The sequence below is a fragment of the Mesoplodon densirostris genome, chromosome 5 (assembly GCF_025265405.1).
Source record: "Mesoplodon densirostris isolate mMesDen1 chromosome 5, mMesDen1 primary haplotype, whole genome shotgun sequence".
Lineage (NCBI taxonomy): Eukaryota > Metazoa > Chordata > Mammalia > Artiodactyla > Ziphiidae > Mesoplodon > Mesoplodon densirostris.
Window position 1 is genome coordinate 49,693,256 of NC_082665.1, and position 24,726 is coordinate 49,717,981.

The 24,726-nt window shown below is 40.3% G+C and overlaps 2 protein-coding genes and 1 long non-coding RNA gene across 5 annotated transcripts in view; 2 read left to right on the plus strand and 1 right to left on the minus strand.

Moving 5' to 3' along the window:
- Positions 1-610: 610 nt before the first annotated feature.
- The window catches only part of RPL24 (ribosomal protein L24), a 100,498-nt gene continuing 76,382 nt past the window's right edge, over positions 611-24,726 (minus strand). For 2 of the 3 annotated variants that reach the window (XM_060098734.1, XM_060098735.1), the window contains exons 2-6: positions 5,239-5,314; positions 4,588-4,698; positions 2,100-2,236; positions 1,621-1,684; positions 611-730 (exon numbers count right to left, since the gene is read on the minus strand). In XM_060098734.1, coding sequence (XP_059954717.1) covers positions 650-730; positions 1,621-1,684; positions 2,100-2,236; positions 4,588-4,698; positions 5,239-5,314 — 469 coding nt within the window. In that variant the 3' untranslated portion in view covers positions 611-649. Of the gene's footprint in view, positions 731-1,620; positions 1,685-2,099; positions 2,237-4,587; positions 4,699-5,238; positions 5,315-5,445; positions 5,554-24,726 lie in introns of those variants that run through there. The other variant, XM_060098733.1, reaches the window with a different exon arrangement.
- LOC132490377 (uncharacterized) lies at positions 5,646-11,708 on the plus strand. The gene is made up of 3 exons (XR_009532565.1): positions 5,646-5,756; positions 9,730-9,833; positions 11,550-11,708. It is a non-coding gene; the product is annotated as an uncharacterized LOC132490377 (long non-coding RNA).
- The window catches only part of CEP97 (centrosomal protein 97), a 29,098-nt gene continuing 27,408 nt past the window's right edge, over positions 23,037-24,726 (plus strand). The window contains exon 1 of the mRNA XM_060098728.1: positions 23,037-23,132. Coding sequence (XP_059954711.1) covers positions 23,090-23,132 — 43 coding nt within the window. The 5' untranslated portion in view covers positions 23,037-23,089. The remainder of the gene's footprint in view (positions 23,133-24,726) is intronic.

Consider the following 24,726-nt stretch of genomic DNA (forward strand, 5'->3'; position numbering starts at 1 on the left):
TAGCAATCAACCTGGCTAAAATCTATGCAACATCCTAGTACTTGTAGCTATGTAACAAAAATTTTAGACAATGCAGGCTGTACCGTGCCCTTATAGCCTCAGCTGAGCAAAGCTTGCATTTAACTGTATAGATCTTATTTTATTTACATGATCTTGCTTAACATCTCTCCAAGAGGCTTACATTAGGAGGCACTATTCCCAAGAAATGAACTCTTTAAAAAATACCTAGCTCTTGGACTTCCCTGGTGGCGCAGTGGTTAAGAATCCGCCTGCCAATGCAGGGGACACAGGTTTGATCCCTGGTCCAGGAAGATCTCACATGCCACGGAGCAACTAAGCCCGTGAGCCACAACTACTGAGCCCACACACCACAACTACTGAAGCCCGCGTGCCTAGAGCCCATGCCCTACAACTTAGAGTAGCCCCTGCTCACTGCAACTAGAGAAAGCCCACACACAGCAACGAAGACTCAATGCAGCCATAAATAAATAAATAATCTATTAAAACAAAAAAACCCACCTTGCTCTTAAATTCCTAACTGTGTCGTTTAGCTATTACTGTGTAGGCTGAACATGCCCAATTTAGGAGTAAAAATTCCACCACAATCTAGTTATAGTCAGATCTTTATTTAAAAATCCAAGCTGCCAACTTAGCGTTTTCCACCAACACGGGGAGCAGAAACTTTCACAGGCTTCACAATCTTTTGCTTAGGTGCTGCCTTTGTGGGAGCCTGTAAAAAGACAACATGTTATGTGGCATTATTCCATGTAGGGTTTTGTTTTGTTTTTTTCCCCCAATCACTGCTCTCTTATGCCCAGATTCTGTTTGTATCCTAGATTGCCTTCCTAATTATCTGTGTTCCTAATATTATAAAGTCCACCTTTATATGAAATATAAATGAAAGACAAAGATATCAGATTGGGGCCTCCCTGGTGGCGCAAGTGGTTGAGAGTCCGCCTGCCGATGCAGGGGATACGGGTTCGTGCCCCGGTCTGGGAGGATCCCATATGCCGCGGAGCGGCTGGGCCCGTGAGCCATGGCCGCGGAGCCTGCGCGTCCGGAGCCTGTGCTCCGCAACGGGGGAGGCCACAACAGTGAGAGGCCCGCATACCGCAAAAAAAAAAAAAAAAAAAAAAAAAAAAAAAAAAAAAAAAAAAAAAAAAAAAAAAGATATCAGATTGAAGGAGTTAAGAGACACAACTAGATGCAGTGTGGGATCCTGAACTGTATCCTAAGAACAGAAAAAGGACCAATGCTAATATTTTGGTTTTGAAATTTTTACTATGGTTATTGAGATTAACATTGATAAAAGCTGGGTAAATTCTGTACAATTATAGAAAATTTTACTGAAAATCTAGAATTATTTCAAAATAAACTTAAAACACCTTTATTTTCCCCCTTCCCATTTCTATATAGCACCAACATATGCATTTGGCTTTAGCAAAGGGACCTCTCTGGAGACCAGAATCACTCACTCAGAAATCAGTTATGGACATCATTTCCATTAGAGCCTTGCACTAAATTCCTTAAAAAACTGAAACTTTCATTTACCACAATTTGAAATAAAAATAAATCTTTCTGTTGCTTTAAATGAGAAATCCAAGACAATCCCACAATTACCTTTGCAGCAGCCATTGCTGTCTTTTTAGATGCTTGCTTAGCCTTTTTTGCTTCCTTGGCAGCCCTGTGGGGTTAAAAATAACTTAAGCAAAGCACTTTACTCCTTAAGGGTATAGCTTATTAACAAGAGGCTAGTGTTTGGGAAAAGTAGAATTAACATATTCCTTCCCCACCTGCAATTATTTGTATGATAAATCCGAAGGATTTATTAACAAATGTCATTAACCAAGTCAGCTTAACATTTCTTAGAAGTTGTACAGTATCTTTATAATTGCATATAGAATTTCAACAAATCATTTAGACTATAGTATAAACTTCTGTATTATTAAACATGAGTATTTACAATTTGACAATTCCTATACAGATGCAAGTAACACAACACAAAATAACATGAGATTAAGACTTCTGTGCCTATAAACCCAAACATAACCTAAAATCCATTCCAATAGCTGAAATGCTCATAATGAAAGCTTCCTCACCTGATAGCTTGTTCTCGTTGAGCCTTCCTAACTTCAGGTTTCTGATTCCTCTTGGCCATTATATCAGCAAGAGATGCACCAGTTATGGCCCTCTGGAATTTGACTGCACGGCGGGTTCTTTTCTTTTGAATTTCTTCCTACAGAACAAAAAGATGGGGACCACACTTAGCAACCTTGCTTCATGAATGTCGCGAAGAAATATATCACATGTCAGAAGAGGGCAAATGAGCTCTCTCAGGCCTTTTTTTATAAGGGCACTAATCCCATTCATGAGGGCTCTGCCCTCATGGCTGTATCACCTCCCAAAGGTCCCACCTCCTAACCATCACCTTGGAGGCTCAGTTTCAACATATGAATTTTGGGGGGAACACAATTCAGACCACAGAAATATTCAACCAAGGAGTTCCCTGGTGGCCTAGTCGTTATGACTCTGGGCTTTCACTGCCAGGTTCAATCCCTGGTTGGGGAACTGAGATTCCACATGCTGAACAGTGCAGCAAAAAAAAAATCAACCAAAAATAATCCATGCAATTATTTGAAATGAAATATACATATAAATATATATTTTTAAAGGATCTATATATAAAATGCTGCAATACACAGATAAGTTTTCCAATTATGGATTGGTTAAACCATCTATTACAAATCCTGGCCATTATTTACTACTTTATTTAGAAAGACAGAAAGTTAAACTCTAAGGAAGTTAACTGAATAGTACTTTAAAAGTGATCTTAACAAGACTTTATGATAAAGAATGTGCTTTCGGAAAAAAATTATCAAACCTCAACTCTATTTTGTTTTTACTCCAAGTACTGACACTGGGAGAAATAGTCAAGTTAGAAGATGATTTAAGACAGGAAAGCCACCAAATGTTAGGGAATGTCTGGGAATCAAGACACTACAATTCAAACATCTGCTGCAGATTCTATACTGGAACCTATGCTACAGTGCTTGTGAGAAAAAAGATCTTGTGTGCATCTCTAAGTCCAAGAAAAAATAAAATGAACTATTTATTAAAGCAGGGATATGCAAAATATCTTAAAATTTTTAAACAGGACATATGGAAAAAAGAGGGCACATTTGTGGTTAACCAAAATGCTCGTTTTACCAATACTTTAAACTTTGTACAGAGGTGAAATTTTATTGTAGAAAATGCCAGTATTACCTGTTTATATTTTTCTTACCTCAAATCCATTTAAAAAATATTTTTCTTATTGTGGTAAAATATATATAACATTAAGTTAACCATTTTAAAGCATTTTTAAGTGTGTAATTCAGTGGCATTAAGCATGTTTGCAATATTGTGCAAACACCAACTTCCATCTCCAGAACTTTTTCCATAATTCAAAACGAACTCTGCACCCATTAAATAGCTCCCTATTCCACCTTCCCCCCTAGTCCTGCCTGGTAACCTCTACTTTGTCTTTATGAATTTGTCCACAACTAGGTACCTCATAAAAGTGGAATCATACAATATTTGTCTTCTTGTGTCTGGCTTACTTCGCTTAGCATAATGTCAAGCTTGTCAGCTTTTTAAGGCTGAATAATATTTCACTGTATGTTTTATCACATTTTGTTATCCATTCATCCACTCATAGGACATTTGGTTGTTTCCACCTTTTGGCTATTGTGAATAACAGCACTATGAACATCAGTGTACAAGTAATCTGTTTAAGTCCCCGCTTACAATTCTTTTGCGTATATAGACTTATAAATGGAATTGTTAGATCATATGATGGTAATTCTCTTTAACTTTTTGAGAAACTGCCAAACCACTTTCCACAGTGCCTGCACCATCTTCATTCAGCAATGCACAGGGTTCCAATTTCTCCACATCCCCACCAACATTTGTAATTCCTCCCACCCCCACCCCCGTTTGGATAATGGCCACCCTACTGGGTATGTCACATCCCCCTATTTAGAATTTTTCCTTCCTCTGAACTCCCATAATACCTAGCCATGTCTTTCACCCAGGAGGTGCTCACTCACTAAATATTCACAAGCCTCCTGAATACTAATTCTCTTGCCATGGCACTCAAACCTTTTCTCAAAAATCTCTTTCAACAACCTAAAAGACCACTTCAAAAAACACAACCAGTTTTAAGAACTAATATGCTGGAAGACTCCACAATATGATACCTACATTGGGAATAATTCTATAAGCATTATAACCAATACCACGGTTCCACAGAGCTATTTAGTTGCCACCCACTTGAACATCTTAAACACTTTCATGGTGCGCTATAACCCAAGTAGGCTTAATGTAATTTATCTAACTCTGGAAGGGGGATGCTTTCAAATTTCAACTCGATATTTTTACTGTGAGCCTAAGATGTATAAGGAGGCACTCTTTATATCATTCATTTTCACTTCACTGTTTGATGCTTTACAGTTAGGAGTACTTTCACATACTGTCTCATTTAATTTTAATTTTAAAAAACGGTAAATGATGCTCAGTTTCAACAACATGAAAGTGCATTTCACTTACCGACTGTCCCTTTTTGTGCTTTCTTCTGTAGAGGACAGTCCAGTTGATCTGACGAGGATTCCTCTTGGAAAGGAATGCCGACTCACATTTTGCATTAAGAAATTGGAAAACCTGTCGTGACAAGTTCAAAGTAGGAGTCTTGAGCTTGAAATTATTAGTAAATTAATATTCTAATTCTATCCTCTCATTTTACAAAACTGAGGCCCATACAGACCAAAAGGCTTGTATCACAGAACTGGCAGGAAACTGTCTCTGCGTTTCGCCCTGTCTTTTCTCGAGTAGACAAACCTAACTTCATAACGCAGAGGAGAGCTGGGTGTCAAATTCTGGAAGGCATCTAACTCCTGTCCCTCCCGAGATTCCAAGAGGACCTGGTGCCCATAAAATAGCCAAATACCCCGGTGGCCCAGTGCCCTTACACTGGAACATTAATGTTACACAAGCTCCTAACTTCCGACCTGATTTACATTCGATCAAAGCTCAAGACTGATTCACTTAGAGGCTTCTGATCCTAACAACCATTGCACACAGGGTCCCCGGAACAAGCTTTTCAGGGACCAAGAGTGATGTGGTGAATGATCCCGCCTAGACTGAATGAGACCGGTCTTTCCTAAGAAGCACAAGATGCGTTTAGCCCACGCAGCCTTTCACCTTCCCGTCGGTCCTGGCGTAGCGCCTCCCGTGTCCTGGGTAGATCTTGTACCCGCTGAAACTGCATAGCTCGACCCTGTAACGAAAAGCGAAAGCCCATTAGGTGGGGTGGGGGATATCTTCGGAAAGGAGAAGCCATGTCTGGGATGCCGGAGAGGCCCTTTGCCCGAAGATGCAAGAGGATTGGGATGTAGGGTTCTGGCTTACTTCATTGCTGCTAGCGCCGGAGAGAAGAAAAGATGGCGGAAAGAAGGAAAGGATTATGGGACGAGCCCTTATAAGGTCGTGGGAAAGCAATCTCCTCCCACAATTCTCTTCCCTAACCCGGGCGTTCGGTGATGACGTTACCTCGCCGGGGCGACGCGTCTAGAGTTCCCCGGCGGCCGGCTCCTTCTGGAGTAACTGCACTAGAGGCCGTTAAGGCTCTACAGGCGGGGAGGGAGGGACAGGCAGGCAGTTGTTTTCTGAGTCATTCTGTCGTCTCTCCTAGAGCTACGTCCTACTGCAGGGAACGTGAGGTAAAGAGAAGAGGCTCCTCTCTCCCCTCCCTCTTATAGTTTAGTGATGTATAGATGAATACCCCTTAGGTAAAACCTAAAATCATATTTTGCCTTCTGTGCTGGCCCATTTCCTTAACTAACAAAATTAAATTGTAATAGATTCCACATTTGCAAAAAAATAAGGACATCTGAACTGTCTCTGAGGCAGTGCAAATGGAATTGTGCTTGATGGCGTTTTGCATTAACTATAATTAACGTTTGTTGAGTGCTCTCTTTCTGTGTGCCAGGACTCGTGCTAAAGCATTTGCATACATTAATTCATTCAGTTTACAAAATCTCTATTAAGCAAGCGCCGAAGCATTGCAAAATGACTGCCGGTGACGGAGGAGCTCGATTGCCAGGCTGCTGGCTGCTACCTAGTGGCGGGGGTGTCGGGGTAGCGGCCGGTGGTTGCTCAGGAAACGGTAAAGCCCTTCTCTGGAAAAGGCAGCCCTGCCCGGGCCCACCGGGAGGGCCGATGCTTGGATCGCTTGACCCCTTCTGTAATGCTCGGTACTTCAGGAAATGATGGGGAGTGGCCAAAGAGAATCTTTGAATTGTGTGCGAGGCTGGAGTACTTGACTAGGAAACAAATCTAATGATCGATTTATGCTGTTGTTGGAGCCCACTGGCAGGCTGCTCCAAAGTATGCCTCAATGGCATAGTGGATATTTTGCATTCAGGTTACTTAAGAACCGGTAGGTGCAAGAGGGATACTTTGACCCTCCTCTGTGTCCCCTTGAAAGCAGGAAATAAATCTCTCATACTCTCTCGCTGTACTGTACCAGAAGATAGGAAGACATAATTATTGCCAGAGATAGGGAATTCAGGGCACAGAAGCTTGTATAAACAAACTTTGATACTTCCTTACTAATTTACTACCCAAAGCCCAAACTTTGCTTAAATTCCTTACTAATTATTGTTCCTTTGTCTAAAAAATATAAAAGCTGTCTGCTTTTGCAACTTCTTACTTAGGACTTATTTCTATGAGACCTCTGTGCACATGAATTAAATTAGTTTAATTTTCTTTTTCTACTGTTCATCTGTTGTGTGTTGATTTTATTATTAGTCCAGCCACAAGAACTCAAAATGGGTAGAGTAGGAAACTTCCCTCTTCTGGACACTCTCTATATAAGCAACTCACCCTAAAAAGTTCTGCAAGTAGGTGGTTGAAGAGATTTGAAAAGTCCAACAAGGTGGCTGACTGATATTAAGAAAGCTGCACGTATGTTGGAAACAGTCTCAAGAATGAATGAACAGAGATCTGAATGGAATTGAAAAACCAAAGAAGCAAAGGGAAGGAATTTGACAGCCTGACCAACTCTGACCAGCTGTTGAGAGTGTCTGGTCTACTTAGAAGACTTTGTCTAAATAGACTACAGGCAGATGGATACCTCAGCTTCCATGGTTTTTGAACTTGACTCTGACATCCATCTCACTTTCTTTGTTTTAAATTACTGGTGATAAAATAGTTTGATCACTTAAAAAACAAATCTGGAATAGTCCTGGCTTCTACAAGCTCCACAAGGCACAGCTGGTTGTGAGCAGAGGGTGGAGCCAAAATCTACCTGCAGGAATTTGGATCTGTTTACTTCACAGAACCCTAGAATTTATAGTCCCTTCCCAAGCATTTTAGGAAGATTTTGTTCTGTCGGTCCTCGAAATTATTTTTGGTCTGACTAGCTCCATGGAGGAAAAGAAGGAAACTCGGTCTTATGGATTTTAGCTCTTTTACTCTTTCCTGGAGCTGGCATTTCAGGGTTCTTTATAACACTCTGTATGTATCACACCTTACATTGTGTTCAAACACTCTTATAATAAGAAGAAATTACACAGAAACCCCTAAAAGCATTTTATATAGTCTCATAAAGCACAGTTTCCAACACCATCCATAAATTTTTGCAGACTTTATCCTTTCTCTTTCAGAGGCAAAAGACACAGCTTCACTCCAAAATTGGTGCTTTTCTGGGCCTCTATATACTTCCTGAGAACAGAGCATTCTCTTCACTGTTTCTTCACCTTTTATACATAGTCTCCTGCTGTATTTCCTGTGGTTGCTGTAACAAATAAACACAAACTTGTTGGCTTAAAACATGACAAATGTATTCTTTTATGGTTCTGGAGGCTGGAAGTCTGAAGTCAGTATCACTAGGCTGAAGTCAAGTGACCTGTGCTCCCTCCGGAGGCTCTGGGGTAGAACATGTTTCTTGCTCTTCCAGTTTCCGCCCAGATAAACCCTCTTGAATTCCTAACCCATAAAAACGGTGAGATCATAAATGTTTGTTGTTTTAAACTACTTTGTTTTAGGAATAATTTGTTAACATAGCAATAGGTAATGCAGGATGTAAGGAAAATTTGAAGATGGAGACTTAGTGAATAGCGGTATCATTTGTCAAAAGAAGACAGATGAAGGAGCGTGTTTGTGAGGAAAGTGTCAGTTTGGGAAAGACCAAGTTCACGATGCCCGTAGGATGTTAAGGTGGAGCTGTGTAGTGGGAAGATACACAAGTTTAGAGGAGTGTTTGGAATAGGATGTATTTTAGGAGTCAATGGATCTATAGGTGATAGTAGAATATGTGGGATAGCATCACCTACTGTCACAGGCTGTCTTCTCTGGAAGCACTTACTGAGACTATGTTTAGAGTAAAAGGTATTTATTAGGGACCAGGTCCTGTGAAAGGAAGGAGGAAGCAATGTTAGGCAGAAGAAGGCAAATGCATTAGTGGCCCAACTAAACCTCACTCAACCCTGCCAGGAGCTCTGGAACAATTATTGCCTGTCAGAGTATCCCTTTTTGAGTCAAATGATCAATTCTCTTTATACCCCCACCTTGCTTAGTCAGCAGATGTGGGTTGACCCAGGGAGTTCATGACCTAAGTGAGGTGGTGCTCAGCAGCTGAGCCAGACTCTGTTGACAGCTGGAGGACATTGCTAACTATGATGTCTTCAAGCCCTTGCTTGAAAAGGGATCTGGATAGTGCATCTCTGGGTCTGCCACCCCTAGAAAGAGTGACTAGAGTGAGTCAGCCAAAGGAATCAGGAAATACTAATATTTACGGGATAGGAGAAATGGAGAAAGAATCTACTGAAGGAGGCTGAGCAGATGAGGTCAAAGGAAATAGATATCCATGACAGTCATCTCACAGAAGCCTATGGAAGAATTTTGACAGTGTTAAGAGCCAGAAAAAGTTAAAATAAGACAACAACAGGAATGTGTAAACACGAATGCTTTCGGAATGACTTAGGCACCAATCTTAGTGTTTTCTTCCAATAGCATTCTCTTCTCAGTTGTGGGAGGGATCCTGCCTTTTTAGAATCTATCATTTGAGTTCCCAGTAGGCTGGTCGATTCCAAGACTCTCAGGCATTGGCCTCAGGGAGGGCTTTGAAAGGAATGCCTAGTAACTAGATTAGAAAATAGCTAGGTTTAAAAATTACTCAGTGAACAATTATGAATCTTTCTTTAAAATTATGAAGCATTATTAAAATTTAAAAATTTAAAGAATTCTCTTAAAAATCTAAAGCTAATCAAGTTTTCATATCTAACTACCCATTATATAAATTATAGGGGACAGAGGCACATGTGAAATGACTCCACATGGTTGCAATTGGCATCTACAGGATGACTTAATTTCTTCAACATCATGTAAAATTGAGAGAGAGAGAGAGAGAACGAATGAACAGAACCAGCTATATAAATAATTTGCAGGGTCCAGTGTAAAATGAAAGTATGGGGTCCCTTTGTCAAAAAGCAGGAAAAAGATGTCCTTAAAGTACTAAAATAAGCTATTTCCTTTCTTCTGCAATCTATCTGTCGACCTTTCATGATATTTTTTTCAATTGCTATTTAGCTTCATGCTCTCTCAGGCAAGGACATTCGCTGGGCCAGTGCAGCCCCTCATAGGTGCCCAGGGTCCTGCCCTGTGACTTGACATTGTGCTTGAACATTCCAGGCCCACCTGCTCTCAGGTCCCCCTCCTTAGAGGCACCGGACCAACAAACTGCCTCAGTGCTGCTGGGAAGTTCAGCCAGCCATCTCCTTCCACCATCCTCCTGGGTAGGTGTCAAACTGGCATAATGCATGATGGTGCTGCCTGCTTTGGAGAGAGCTGAGGGGGAGGGGAAGGAGTGAGTCAAGGGACTGTAGAACCAGGCGGCCCTCTGGAACCCATCCCTAGAAAGAGAGGAGGCTGCAAGGAGTGGGCCCACAAGGGAGCTGAGGTGCCAAGCCCCAGGCACATGCTCTATCGTCCCATTATACTTCACTTAAAAAACACAAATGCAAGGGTACGATTATTAAGACTTTCAAGACAGCGACTGCAGAGCATTAAACTCCAAGCATGGGATGCCCCTGAGCAACGGACCCTGTGTGACTGCATAGGTTGCACAACTTGAAGCTGGCTCTGCCTATAGATTAAAAAAAATTTAAGAGCCTCCTCAACTAATTGCAACATATGGATTTTAGCTAAGGCCTGATTTGAACAACCAAGCTGGATAGACCATAGGGCTAATTTGAATACTGACTGGATTTTTGATATTAAGATGTACTGTCAATTCTTTAGCTATTGTACTGTGTGTTTAATAAAAAAAGAGTTCTTATATTGATATTTAGAGATTCATACTAAATATTTACAGATGAAATAGCAGGATGGCTGGGATTTGCCTTAAAATAATCTGAGGGAGGGACTAGTGGGTAAGGGCATGGGTGAAAAAATGATTGGCCAGAAGTGGATAATAGTTGAAGCTGGGTGTTGTGTAGGAGAGTTCATCACAATAGTCTCTATATAGTTAAACACTCTTTTTTTTAAAATTAAAAAAATTATTCTTTATTTTTGGCTGCATTGGGTCTTCATTGCGGTGCCTGGGCTTCTCATCACGGTGGCTTCTCTTTGTGGAGCATGGGCTCTAGGCGCGTGGGCTTCGGTAGTTGCAGCACACAGGCTCAGTTGTTGTGGCTCACAGGTTCTAGAGTGCAGTCTCAGTAGTTGTGGTGCACGGGCTTAGTTGCTCCGCAGCATGTGGGATCCTCCCAGATCAGGGATTGAACCCGTGCCCGCTGCATTGCCAGGTGGATTCTTAATCAGTGTGCCACCAGGGAAGTTCTGTTATGTACTCTTTTAATTACTTTTCCATGATAAAAAGTTTCAAACAATTATAAAGTGTTTGGGGATTGAAAGATTTAAGTCCTGCAATTCAATCCTGAAAATAGGAGGAATAAGTACCACCTGTATTATTTTGTAATTTTAAAACAAACAAAAAACCCACTTTATACAAGAATGTTTATATCATCTTTATTCTTAATACATACAAGAAACACTCTCGGTGCCACATCAAATGTGAATATATAGACAAACTATAATATATATTCATATAATGAACTACTACTCAGAAATAAAATGGAATAAACTACTGACTTACATATCAACATGAGTCCCCAAAACCTTATGCTAAATTAAAGAAGCCTCACCAAAAAAAAAAGTACATATTGTATGATTCTGTGTGTATCAAGTTCTACACCATATAAATCTAACCTATGGTGAAAAAAAAATCAGAACAGTGGTTGCTTCTGGGTGAGAGAGGAAGGATTGAATGGGAAAGCGTATGAGAGAACTTTCTGTTTTAATGGTAATGTTCTATGTCTTTATGGATTTTGGGTTAATTAAACACAGTTGGTCAAAGCTCAGTGAATGTTCATTTAAGATTTGAGTACTTAATTGCATGTAAATTTTACTTTATATCTTTTTTTTTTTTTTTTTTTTTTTTTTGGCTGTAGCACACAGCATGCACCATCTTAGTTCCCGACCAGGGACTGAATCTTTGCCCGCTGAAATGGAAGCTCGGAATCCTAATCTTGGACCGCCAGGGAATTACTGTAAATATTATTTTAAAAAACAGGGAACTAAATAAATATTGAACACTAGTTAATGAAATACTTGTTGAAGTATATAGGGAGATACATCAAAAAACGAGATGGATGGAGGGGAGGGATAGATGGATATATATGTGTTAAAATAAGTATAATAAAATGTTGATAAGAGAATCAAAGTGGTGGGTTTGCGAGTGTTCCCTGTAAAGTTCTTTCAAATTTTCTGTATGTTGGAAATGTTTCATAATAAAATTTTGGCTAAATGAAGGGAGCCATCTTCTGGAAGAAACTGGTATTACCGATTGGCTCAAAAACACAAGAGGAACGAAGCATGGTATTTATATGATTCAGAATGCAATAACTGCTTAGTACTGTTCACATACTCTATTGGTTCTCACGCATGTGCCCAAGCTGTCTTCTTTGGCTGGAATTGTTCCTCCCTTTCACTGGCTAATTTCCTACTCAGATTTTATTTCCTCCAGAACAGAGGTTTGGAAATATTAAGTGTTTTAGACTTCATGGGCTAAGAGGCACAATTGAGAATATTTATATAAGTATTTATATAACAAGAGAGAAAACCAATTTACACAATATATTAATTGACAAAATTTAAAATATAATAATATTGAGTACGTTTTTGTAAAACAGATCTACTAAAGAAAAGAATGAAATTATTTTTGGGGAGGGGGAGGATAACATTTCTCTTAACATTTCCCTATCATCAAAATCAATTGCAAATATTAATCTGTTAATCCTGATCTATAATGAGATTTTACAACTTTTGTCTTTGAAAAATGTCTTTTCACCCTGACAAATACTGCCATCAATCCAAGGACATATAATTTAAATTGAACATATTAATCTCTTGGAAGGCAATTATAGAATTAGACTATTCTCTTGATATTTTCCTTTTAGCATGTCAGATTAATTATTTCCAACTGAAAGTTAAGTGAAAGCTCCAAAATGCACAGTTAGATGGGTCTTGAAACATGGAAATTTTCTTTGCATTTGCATTGAGGTCTCAACAACACTGCTAAAACTGTAATTTGAGCTCGAAAAATATAACCACTGCAAATTTGTTTGAGAATGGACAGCTTCCTTTTTGTTTTAACTTCTGAATCAAATAACGTTAGTGATTATTGAAATGACTTTACCACAGAATAAGTTTTGCATGTAAGTGCTGCATTGTTCTTAGCTTGAGTTTGTTAAGAAGCATCATCACATGATCAAAATTAGCAAAAAAACGAATCCTAAAGCCATTCAATAAGTGTTCCATAATAGTGGTTAAGGGAGGTTCTTTTCATTTGAAAAAATTTCCATCTTGACCCTGAGCTAAAAAACATTAATAATAATAATAAAACGATACCACTGGTAAGTCATCAAACACTGTGTGGTAGGGCAAGTCAGGGTATTCAGCTGCTATTTCTGACAAAAATTCATGGGCTGATGATGGTAAACCCATAAGAACAAATGAAGCTTATTGTTGACACCACTGGCTCAACACGTGGTGGATTCAAATGTTTTCCACAAAAAATCTGCTAATTAATAATACAATGCTGTTATAACCATAGGCTTTACACCTTACATTTTCACAAGTGTTGTAAATCTGTCAAACTAAGGCTTTTTCTACTTTTTTAAACAGATTCCACTTAGGTGTATTGAATTAGTGTTTTCTCAACTTCTTTAAAAATATTCTCACCTGTTCAATGCAGCCTATTCATAAAGGCTAATTCTAAAGTCACTTGAAAAATTGACTCCTTGAATAAACAGAACAAAGGAGCAGTTTCAATAACACCTGTCAAGTCATTAAGAGCCAAGGAAAACGATTCAAAATAATTAGACTTCACTAAATAATTTAAATTGACTATTGATGTTCCCAGTGTTCTCAACACTTTAAGCAGCTGTTCTTACCTAAAGGCTAATGATCTTAAGTTTATTTTTTCTGGATACATTTCTTCAGCTGCTGCAGTCAAACATCATTTAATTAACATACCATAAGTAAATGACTTTCCTTGCTTGCCTAACAAATGAGCCACTTGGAAATTACTTTGGTTGCAGCCTAATTTTCTTTCTCTCTTTTTTTTCTTTGGTGAAGAAATTTTACTATGATGAGATATTCTATTTAATTTTTCTAACTTTTCTGTTTTCTGTGATTTGAATATTGTGATGACTGCTTAGTCTGGTAATGTCGACATATATTGTATTCTTTTAGCATATAGGTTCATTGCATAATAAACATAATGCTTTGCCATCTAATTTGTTAACAAAATAATCTGCAGTTCACAGTATCTTAAAGATGGAATATTTTAAGCTGACCATTTTCTTTTTTTTGTTTTGACATGATAGGTATATGCTGGTCATAAAACTAATAATAAAATGTCACAGTATGGCGATACACATGGCACATGAAATGCTGTCAAGTAAAAATGTGTTACTGTGATTTGTAGTGTGTAGCAGCACTAATAAGAGCTAAGAATGCTACATATGGTCTCAGTCATGAGGACTCTGTTATTGTAGTGTAAAAGCAGCTGTAGACAATAGGTAAATAAATATGACCGTATTCCAATGAAATTTTATTTATGGACACTGAAATTTGAATTTCATATAATTTTATGGGTCATAAAATATTACTATTATTTTTTTCCCCAGTCACTTAAAATGTAAAAACCATATTAGCTGTGGACTGTACAAAATTAGGCAGCAGGCTGGATTCAGCCCATAGTCTGTAGTTTACCAACATTTGCGAGAGAATATCTATGTAAAGTAGACGTTTGAGTTTATTATTTCATTTGAGTTTATTATTTCATGGAAGGAAATTTATATTTTATTTATTTATTTATTTATTTATTTATTGTGGTATGCGGGCCTCTCACTGTTGTGGCCTCTCCCGTTGCGGAGCACAGGCTCTGGACGCGCAGGCCCAGCGGCCATGGCTCACGGGCCCAGCCACTCCGCGGTATGTGGGATCCTCCCGGACCGGGGCACAAACCCGTGTCCCCTACATTGGCAGGTGGACTCTCAACCACTGCGGCACCAGGGAAACCCTATATTTTATTTTATTTTTAAAAAATTTTATTGGAGTATAGTTGATTTATAAGGTTGTATTAGTTTCAGGTGTACAACAAAGTGAATCACTTGTACATATGCATATATCCATTCTTTTTTAGATTCTTTTCCCATATAGGTCATTACAGAATAGAGTTCCCTGTGCTATACAGTAGGTCATTATTGGTTATCTATTTTATATATAGTAGTGAAACAGGAGGGAAGGGGGTAGGCCACAACCTTTAAAACAATGATATAGCCATAGGACATGACAAAGACTGGTTAGAACCAACTGGGTCCAAGATGGCAGAAGATTTGACTTCCAGTAGACCTTGAGCCTCATTATCTGCTCATTGTAATACATTAGCATGCTAAATGACACACCCACTGGCGCCATGACAGTTCTGAGGCCAACCATAAAGGGTCAAAAAGTGGGCGGTGGCCCAATTCCTGGAAATTCCCACCCCTTCCCCGAAATAATTGGAATAATCCTCCCACTCATTAGCCTATGAAATTACCCAGCCCATAAAAACTAACCACAGCATATTTCGAGGCTCATTCGCCTTCTCAGATGGTCCACACTTTGTGAAGTGTGTTTCTTTCTAAATAAATCCATTTCTTACCTATCACTTCATCTCCAAATTCTTTTGTGCTGAGGCAAGAACAGTAGTGTGTATATGTCAATCCCAAGGGAATTTGTATTTTAGCTTTAAGAGATTATTAATATTCCTTCTGTGTTATAGACTTTGTGTTGTAGTTAAATGTGAAAATCTTAGTGATTTCAAAGTTTTGAAAGTACAATTTCAGAAGAGAAAAAGTTAACACGTATACTTGTATTCCTCAGTGTAGTAATATACTTAATATATTTCTGTTCGATAATATCCTCTCTTAACTGGAAAGAAAGAAAAGGTAAATTTCTTAAAAGTGCATGAGATAACCAAAAATAGGTCACAGGGAAATTTACAAACATATTATCTGAAAATAGCAGTCTCAAATCTATGTGCAGTATATATCCATTTTTGTTAAAAAAATAGGGGAGGCAGGGAATCTAGATATAGTCCTATAGATAAAAATAGATTAAAAGGAAACACACATGTTAACAGTGACTATCTCTGCATAGGGGAATTATGGAAGATTGTTATTTTTACTTTTTTGCTTGTCTGTATTTTCTAAGATTTTTACAGTAACATTTTTTTAAAGTTGGCGCATGCTACATTACTTTAAAATAGAAAATATATCCTGAAGGACAAAGAGAACATCTAAAGATATACTTAGACTCCTTTGGAGATTATTATTATTTTTTAAAATTTTATTTTATTTTTGGCTGAGTTGGGTCTTTGTTGCTGCGTTCAGGCTTTCTCTAGCTGAGGAGAGCAGGGGCTACTCTGTTGCCGTGCGAGGGCTTATTGCGGTGGCTTTTCTTGTTGCGGAGCATGGGCTCTAGGTGTTTGGGCTTCAGTAGTTGCAGCACGTGGGCTCAATAGTTGCGGCACATGGGACCTAGAGCATGTGGGCTTCAGTAGTTGTGGCTCATGGGCTTAGTTGCTCTGAAGCATGTGGGATCTTCCCGGACCAGAGATCGAACCCATGTCCCCTGCATTGGCAGGTGGATTCTTAACCACTGCACCACCAGGGCAGTCCCTGGAGATTATTTTTTGCAAATTAAATTAGGTTTGAAAACTTGTGTAACATTCTGTGCACAAGCAACTGTGTAGGAAAGCTATTCTGATAATTACTGTAGTTAGATCACTTATATCAGCTACACTGGTGTATGCCATATATGAGAGACACATAATTCACTGAAACTCTGAATTTTCTTTCTCTTCGGAGAAATTTTTTTCAGAACTGACTAAATTTTTCATACCTCTATCTGATGTCAGTGGAGCCCCAAATGAGGTGGATCATCACATCTAATTACAAAATGAAGGCTTTAGTATTTAAAAGCTACTTGGAAGTTGGTTACCTCTCTTCCTCCTGTATTAGCCAGGGTTCTCCAGAGAAACAGAACCAATAGTATATATATAGAGAGATGAAGAGATTTATTTTAAGGAACTGGCTGACATGATTGTGAAGGCTGGGGTTTCCAAAATCTGCAGGGTGGGCTGGTAGGTTGGAAACTCAGCAAGGAGCCAGTGTTGCGGTTCAAGTCCAAAGACTGCCTGAGAATTCCACGCTGTTCCGGGGAGCTCAGTCTATTGTTATATTTAGATCCTCAGCTGATTGGATGAGGCTGACCCACATTATGGAGGGCAATCTGCTTTACTCAAAGTCTACCAATTTAAATGTAAATCTTATCCGAAACACCCTCACAGAAGGCATTCAAAATAATGTCTGATGATATATCTGGGCACTGTGGCCCAGCCAAGTTGACACATGAAATTAACCATTATACCACTTTTTTCTTCTTTTTTTTTTGGCTGCATTGGGTCTTACTTGCAGCACGAGGAATCTTCACTGAGGCGTGTGGGATCTTTCATTTCGGTGCGCGGGCTTCTCTAGTTGTGGTGCACAGGCTTCTCTGTAGTTGTGGCGTGTGGGTTTTCTCTCTAGTTGTGTGCAGGCTCCAGGGCATGTGGGCTCTGTAGTTTGCAGCACGCGGGCTCTCTTGTTGAGGCGCATGAGCTCATAGTTGTGGCGTGCGGGCATAGTTGCCCTGCGGCATGTGGAATCTTAGTTCCCCGACCAGGGATCAAACCCAAGTCCCCTGCATTGGAAGGCAGATTCTTTACCACTGGACCACCAGGGAAGTCCCTACACCACTTATTTTAAAAAAATGAATCATGTTGGGGGGTGGGGTAGAGAGTAAAACTACTACTCTTATAAAAATGAACTTTTTGAGCTTGTAAGCACTCAGTCTTCCAAATATAAATTAAAATTACAATTTTTTATTTAAACATTCACTTAATTTTCAATTGGAAATATGATGAATCACTTATATAGGTTTCACTGCCTTTTAGAAGCACTTCAAAAGAGATCATGAAATAAAGCTGTCAAGGGTTCCTTTATTATTCTTTTTTAAAAAATATATTTATTTATTTATTTGGTTGCACCAGGTCTTAATTGTGGCTCCAGGGCTCCTTAGTTGCAGCACGTGGGCTCCTTAGTTGTGATGTGCGAACTCTTAGTTGTGGCATGCATGTGAGATCTAGTTCCCTGACCAGGGATCGAACACCAGCCCCCTGCGCTCTCCACTACGCCACCAGGGAAGTCCCTTCTTTATTATTCTTTTAAACAAAAGTCATCTTCTTCCCAGTTAGTTAGGCAAAGTCACCGGAAAAGTATTTCACAGTGGCTTTCTTCTTCTTTTTTTTAAAACATCTTTATTGGAGTATAATTTCTTTACAATGGTATGTTAGTTTTTGCTTTATAACAAAGTGAATCAGCTATACATATTCATATGTCCCCATATTTCTTCTCTCTTGCATCTCCCTCCCTCCCACCCTCTCTATTCCACCCCTCTACATGGTCACAAAGCACCGAGCTGATCTCCCTGTGCTATGTGGCTGCTTCCCACTAGCTATCAGTTTTACATTTGGTAGTGTATATATGTCCATGCCACTCTCTCATTTTGTCCCAGCTTACCCTTCCCCCTCCCCGTGTCCTCAAGTCCATTCTCTAGTAGTTCTACGTCTTTATTCCTGTCCTAGGTTCTTCGTGACCATTTTTTTTTTAGATTCCATATATATGTGTTAGCATACGGTATTTGTTTTTCTCTTTCTGACTTACTTCACTCTGTATGACAGACTCTAGGTCCATCCACCTCACTACAAATAACTCAATTTTGTTTCTTTTTATGGCTGAGTAATATTCCATTGTATATATGTGACAGTAACTTTATTCTTGAAATTTATTTTTACTTTCACCTCTTCTTTTTCTTAGATATTAGCTGATATGTTATATGGGGGAAAATAAAATAAAATATTAGTATCTCATCTTGAGATGGCTAACTCTTCCAAATTATTTTGGCCCTGACATCTCATGCTATTTGGGATCAATTCTTTAAGACTGTTCTGTTCGCCTTCCTGAAATCTCACTACTTTGGAGAATGGTGGGCTGGCAGTTTACATCCAGAGGGGTGGTGGAGACAGTCATTCACTGGTTCCCCCAAACTATTTTATTTTCCTCTCCCAGAGGTAGCTTCCTATTTGTTCAGCACTAATCTCTAGACAGAAGCCCAGCTAGAACCTCCTTATAATAATAAGGCAGGGGCTTCCCTGGTGGTGCAGCGGTTAAGAATCTGCCTGCCAGTGCAGGGGACAGGGGTTTGAGCCCTGGTCCGGGAAGATCCCACATGCCGCGGAGCAACTAAGCCCCTGTGCCACAACTACTGAGCCTGTGCTCTAGAGCCCACAAACCACAACTACTGAAGCCGGCGCGCCTAGAGCCCATGCTCCGCAAAGAGAGAAGCCACCGCAATGAGAAGCCTGTGCACCTCAATGAAGAGTAGCCCCCTCTCGTTGCAACTAGAGAAAGCCCGCGTGCAGCAACAAAGACCCAATGCAGCCAGAAATAAAAATAAAATAAAAAAAATAATAAGGCAGCGTAGTTAGCCCCTCCATCCAAATATTATTGTAGAATTTTATTACTGAAATTCTTTCACTGTGGTTCTAAACTTCTTTTTGATTTACAGACCACTTCTATAATTTGAAAGAGCTGCATCTCCTCTTCTAGATAAGTGCACAGACAAAACACTTGAAACTATGTGTATAACCTTGTGCACTGTTTGGTTTTTATTATTGTGTGTGTAACACCTATTAAATAATGATAAATAACAATGAGGAAAGTTAATGCGCATTTAGGGCTTCTAGATAACCCGTGATGAAATAAATTTCATATTTTATGGCACGACAAGAAATTTTAAACATAAAATTTTCACTGCCTGTTTGGGCCTCCTTTAGTGTGTATTGTGCATCTGCATTAACCAGACCTCCTTAGGAGATAACCTTCCTTCTTAATCTCACACAAGGTCACAAATCCTTAGAAGATAACCTTCCCTCTTAATCTTGTAATGGCCCCCTGTGAGTACAAAGTACTCGCTTTGTACTGTAGATCTGGATTGTGTAAACTGTCAATAATACCTAATTTGTCTCAAAAACTTATATAACTTTAGGGGAAACACTGGCTGACACCGCCCACCCTGGCCAGGCACCACAGTAACCATTTGCGAGTTATCTTAAACAGGATGACCTGGTAAGGAACATGGAACTAACAAGCCACTACCAACTGGAAGAATTCGGGGAAAGGTCAAAAGGAGACACAAGTCCACGTGTCCTCCCAGAATCCTCCTCGCTGGAATCCATCTTGGCTGAGTGATGTGTGCGCCACCAGGAAGGACCCTGAGTCGGACCCTGAAGGATTCTGAGTCAGAATGATTGGTCAGAGACAACCTGGAAACTAATTCTATCACCATAAAACCCGAGATTGCGAGCCACATGGCAGTGTAGTTCTCCTGGGTTCCCTTACCCTCCTGCTCTTCACCCAGGTGCCCCTTCCCAGTAAAGCCTCCTGCTTTGTCAGCATGTGTGTCTCCTCGGACAATTCATTTCCAAGTGTTAGACAAGAGCCCTCTCTCAGGCCCTGGAAGATGTCCCCCTTCCTGCAACATAACCATGCTTTGACCTCTCTCTAATGGACAGAATAGTCCTCAGGGCTTTTTGAATTACAATCATCAAGGTTGACTGGAATAAAAATTTCCACTTCTTTCTGAGATCGACTGTTGATTAATGTTTTCATTGACACCCGTCAACTGTTTTTTCACAGTTGGTAGTCTCTCCTTCTATGTCACAGGTCATAGATAAGAGAGCAGGACCATAAGAGTCTACCAATGAATACTAACCAGAGAAGAAAACTTTTGATTTTGTATACCTAAACCTTCATATAAATCACCAAAAAAATCACATAAATCATGTAAAATACTTTTATTGTAAAAAGAAAGGCACATTTTCAAAATCTTTAGTGTCAAATTCTTTAGATTAATAACTTCTTAGTTTTAAAACTTTAAAACTTCAAAGTTATTATTATATTTACTTCTTTCATACATAAGATTTCATCCTAATTAGAAAATCTCCTTTATTTTGTCAAGATAAATTGCACTATCCAAAATTTTGTTCCAGTTTTCTGTCTACCTAGTCTCTTAACTTCATGTTATCTAAACTTGTACATAATACTCTCCTGAAACTGCACGGTTTGTTAAAGGTTACCATCCACTATTACAACAGTCTCCTTCCTGCCACTATTCTGCTTTTCAATTCATCCTTGTTTCATGAGCAGTTTAACCTTTCTAAAACACAAGTATCATTTTGTCATTCCCTCAATCAAAAGCACCAAGTGAAAACTAGTGGAATGAATGGTGGGAAGTAGGGTGAGGCCAGATTATGGTTGCCCTGGAAAGTTGAATTTTAAGAGGGAAGTTTCTGAGGAGGGGATTAATATGACAAAAGGTGTTGTTTTACTTAGATAATGCCAGTAGCAGTGAGCAGATGAATTAGAGATGGGAAAGGTGAGTCAGGGGGATCAGCTGTTGCAGAGATCAAGTACACTGTGCTGATAGGAGGGAAAGTCTTTCTTGTGGGGCCTGAGCCTGCCAAAAAATGCTACCTTGTTGAGAAGTTCATGGTGTTGGTTAGTAGACTGATTGGAAACTGATCAGAGTGTGCAGTGCAGGGTTTAACATATACACAAAATGAAGCAATTTAGTTAAAGTGTAGCAATTTGATTTTAGATGCAAAAGCTGTATCTGAAGCACCAGTTTCCATGGTATGATTTTAAAGGGTTGCTGGGTCACTTGGGCATGTGGGACTGTGCCCAGGATCTGTGCCCACTCTCTTTAAGAGCTATGACTATACTCAGTTAACCCCTGAAGAGAACCCTTTGGCCCTTTCCTCAGGATCCCAGGTCAGACAAACCAGACAAAACTCTGGTTCTGCTATTGATGTAAACTTGCGGGTAGCTGTGCTCCTCAGGTACCTTCTGGGCATCCAGGACCCCCCCTCCCAAGTCATTACCCTGCAAAATTGGAGAGAACTGTAAACCCTTTCTCTCTCCCTGAGCTGGAGACTCGCCTCAGTCCTCACCAGCTGTTCTAGGGAACAAAGGTTAGTAGGAGACAGAATTCAGGCTTGCTTTGTTCTTACACCTATATAGTAAGACTGTACTTTCTAGGTAAGGGGTCTCTTGGTTAGAAGAAAAAAATTCCTAGTCTTAATTCCCTCTTCAGAGTTAAGAAATTTGTCTTCAGACTAAAACAGTGGGAAACAGAGTTTTTTTAAAAAAAGAATTAAAGCAGGTGTAGTCAGAGAGATAGGAGGAGGACTCAGGAAGGAGGGAATGCTCACAGAATCAATTGCCTTGAAACCTAGAAGTGTGAGTTATGGGGATTTTGTTCAAACAGAAATTATCAGAGATTTTGGACACTGCTGTTTCAGAAAGAGGGGAATTCAGAATAAGAGGGAATGAAGGAGTGGGCAGTAGAAATTGGAAGCTCCCTTTCTACATTGTGTGGTGCTATCAGGTTAGTTGCATTACTACCTGCCTCCACCTGCAGCCTGTACTGTCTTTTCGTCTTCTTTATACTCCTGAACTGTTTAGAGTCTACCCACCTTTTAAGCCTTAGCTCTGTTTCACTTCCTCCTTCAAGTCTCCTCTGAAGATTATGGTTTCTATTTCTCCATTCCCTGAAAACTTACTGAGTTCATGCTACAATCACACTAGTTAGAATGTAATAGTTGTGTCAAAAGTGTAAGCTTTTTGATATAGCTATGAACTCCTCTCCAGCAAGGCAGTGTAATTTTTGAGTTTGGACACTGTACTGTAAACTTCTTTTGTATACTCTCTGGAAAAATTCTGGGTTTATACCTATTAAATATACTCCCAGGTCTAAAGTTCTGTTAACTATTCAAGAACAACCACTTAAAAATACTGTATAAAAGCTTCTATCTCAACATGCTTAAGCTAAATTTTCAAATAAAATGTATCTATTTTGACTATCTCACAAAATCGCCTATAGCTGAGTTGAACACTTTCACTTATTCAGAATTGTCAAAAGAAGAGACAGCCCCCAAGTCTCTAGCAATGAGTCCTCAAATTCGGTCTGTATTGAGTAGTGACCTTATAATCATCCCGATGGTAAAAGTGTCAAATTTCGAAAACACCTAGAAAAGAGAGTGAAATGATCATTTAACAATAGCCTGCTTCCCTGCCAAACAAGGGAGTTGACCCGGTTCCCAAACTCACTTTGGCTCAGATTCTAACCCGGGTTTCGCTTCGTTAGTTGTAGGCAGCCAATTGGGCCTTTTGGGTGCCGTGCATCCTGGGAGCTGTAGTCTCTGGCTTCTTCCTCCCGACTACGACTTCCACCTAGCAGTCGGAGGACGGTTGCTTGGTATTATTAGCAAGCGGGAAGTATGGCGGTGGCGCGCGTCGACGCGGCTTTGCCTCTTGGAGAAGGTAAGGCGATCCCCACCCCTGGGTCCCCAGGTTTACTCCATAGAACTGAATTATTGTTGCCTGGTGGAGAGAAGAAGACTGGGTTTAGGGGTGCAGTTCTGGACCAGTTCTTCTGATGTGGGGTTGTGGGCATCGCGGAGGCGCGCTGCCCTCTGGGAGTTGTAGTCCCCTGGGCGCTGCCTGGCTCTCCGGCGTCGCAGCGAGGGCCAAGCGGGGGACTACAAGCCCCAAGAGACCTTCGCGCTGCTCCCGCGCTCCTGAGGATGCCTGGGCGGTGGGTTTCTGGCCGCGGTAACCTTTCTTGGATGTTTACTTTGAGTTCTGGGTGCCCAAGTGAAAACTGCAGGATCTCCCCCTTTCCCGTGGATTCCTAGAACGTTCAAGAAAACCCTGTCTCGAACACAGCTCTCTAGATTGACGTTGGGGGCTTCCCTGGTGGCGCAGTGGTTGAGAGTCCGCCTGCCGATGCAGGGGACACGGGTTCGTGTCCCGGTCCGGGAAGATCCCACATGCCGCGGAGCGGTTAGGCCCGTGAGCCATGGCCGCCGAGCCTGCGTGTCCGGAGCCTGTGCTCCGGAACGGGAGAGGCCACAACAGTGAGAGGCCCACGTACCGCACACACACACACAAAATATATATATATATATATATATAGATAGATAGATAGATAGATAGATAGATAGATAGATAGATATAGATATATAGATAGATAGACTGACGTTGGACCCTTTCTTGGAAGTGTCCGGTGGCCGTGATAAAATCTGGGGGTTATCCAGAGCCCACAGTTCTCTATCCCTTTTTCTGCAGACCGGGTCCTGGGGTATAGCTTGGTCTCTGCCCAGCGGAACGCGGGCGTGGGTGCTTTTGTAGGTGCTGTGTGAGCGGAGCTCCTTTGTTTTGGTTACAGTTCGGAGGCTCTGGGTCAGGGTCAGGGCTGAAGGTGAAGGCCCGTCTCCACCGCTTAGGTCTGGGGCTCATTATCTAGGAGGGAGAGTCTAAGAGGTCTCTCGATCCCTTTGAATTGTGTGAAAAGGCTATGCATTTTCCTGGGACGGTATATAGCTTTCACCAAATTCTCAGAATCGAATGACCCCCCCCCCCCGCCCCAAATGCTAGAAGCCATTAGACAATGGAAAAACGTTGGTTGAAACCCTTCAGGAGAGCACTCTCGCGTAATTATTTCCCGCAGTAATCTTAATCTGGGTAGAAATTTGAAATTGGCAGTTTCTCTGGCCCTCTCCCTGCACAATCTATTTGTGACAGATATCACAAATCTATCTGTAGCTCTTAAACGCCACCTCCCCAGCCCACCATGGCAATGTACTGATAATAATAGCAGTTAACATTTATACAGCACTTTTTATATGAGCAAGACTGTTCTGAGTGCCTTTTATTTTTTTAATTATCTCATTTTCTTTGTAGAACAACATTATAAGGCAGGTATTATTATCATTCCCATCTTACAGAGTAGAAAAGTGAGCCCAAAAGAGATCAGTAACTTGCTGCCCAAGATACCACAGTGGTTAGCTTAGTGGAGCCAGGATTTGAACGTCTGTTAAACATACCAAATTACTTTATTGAATTCTGTGTGCCA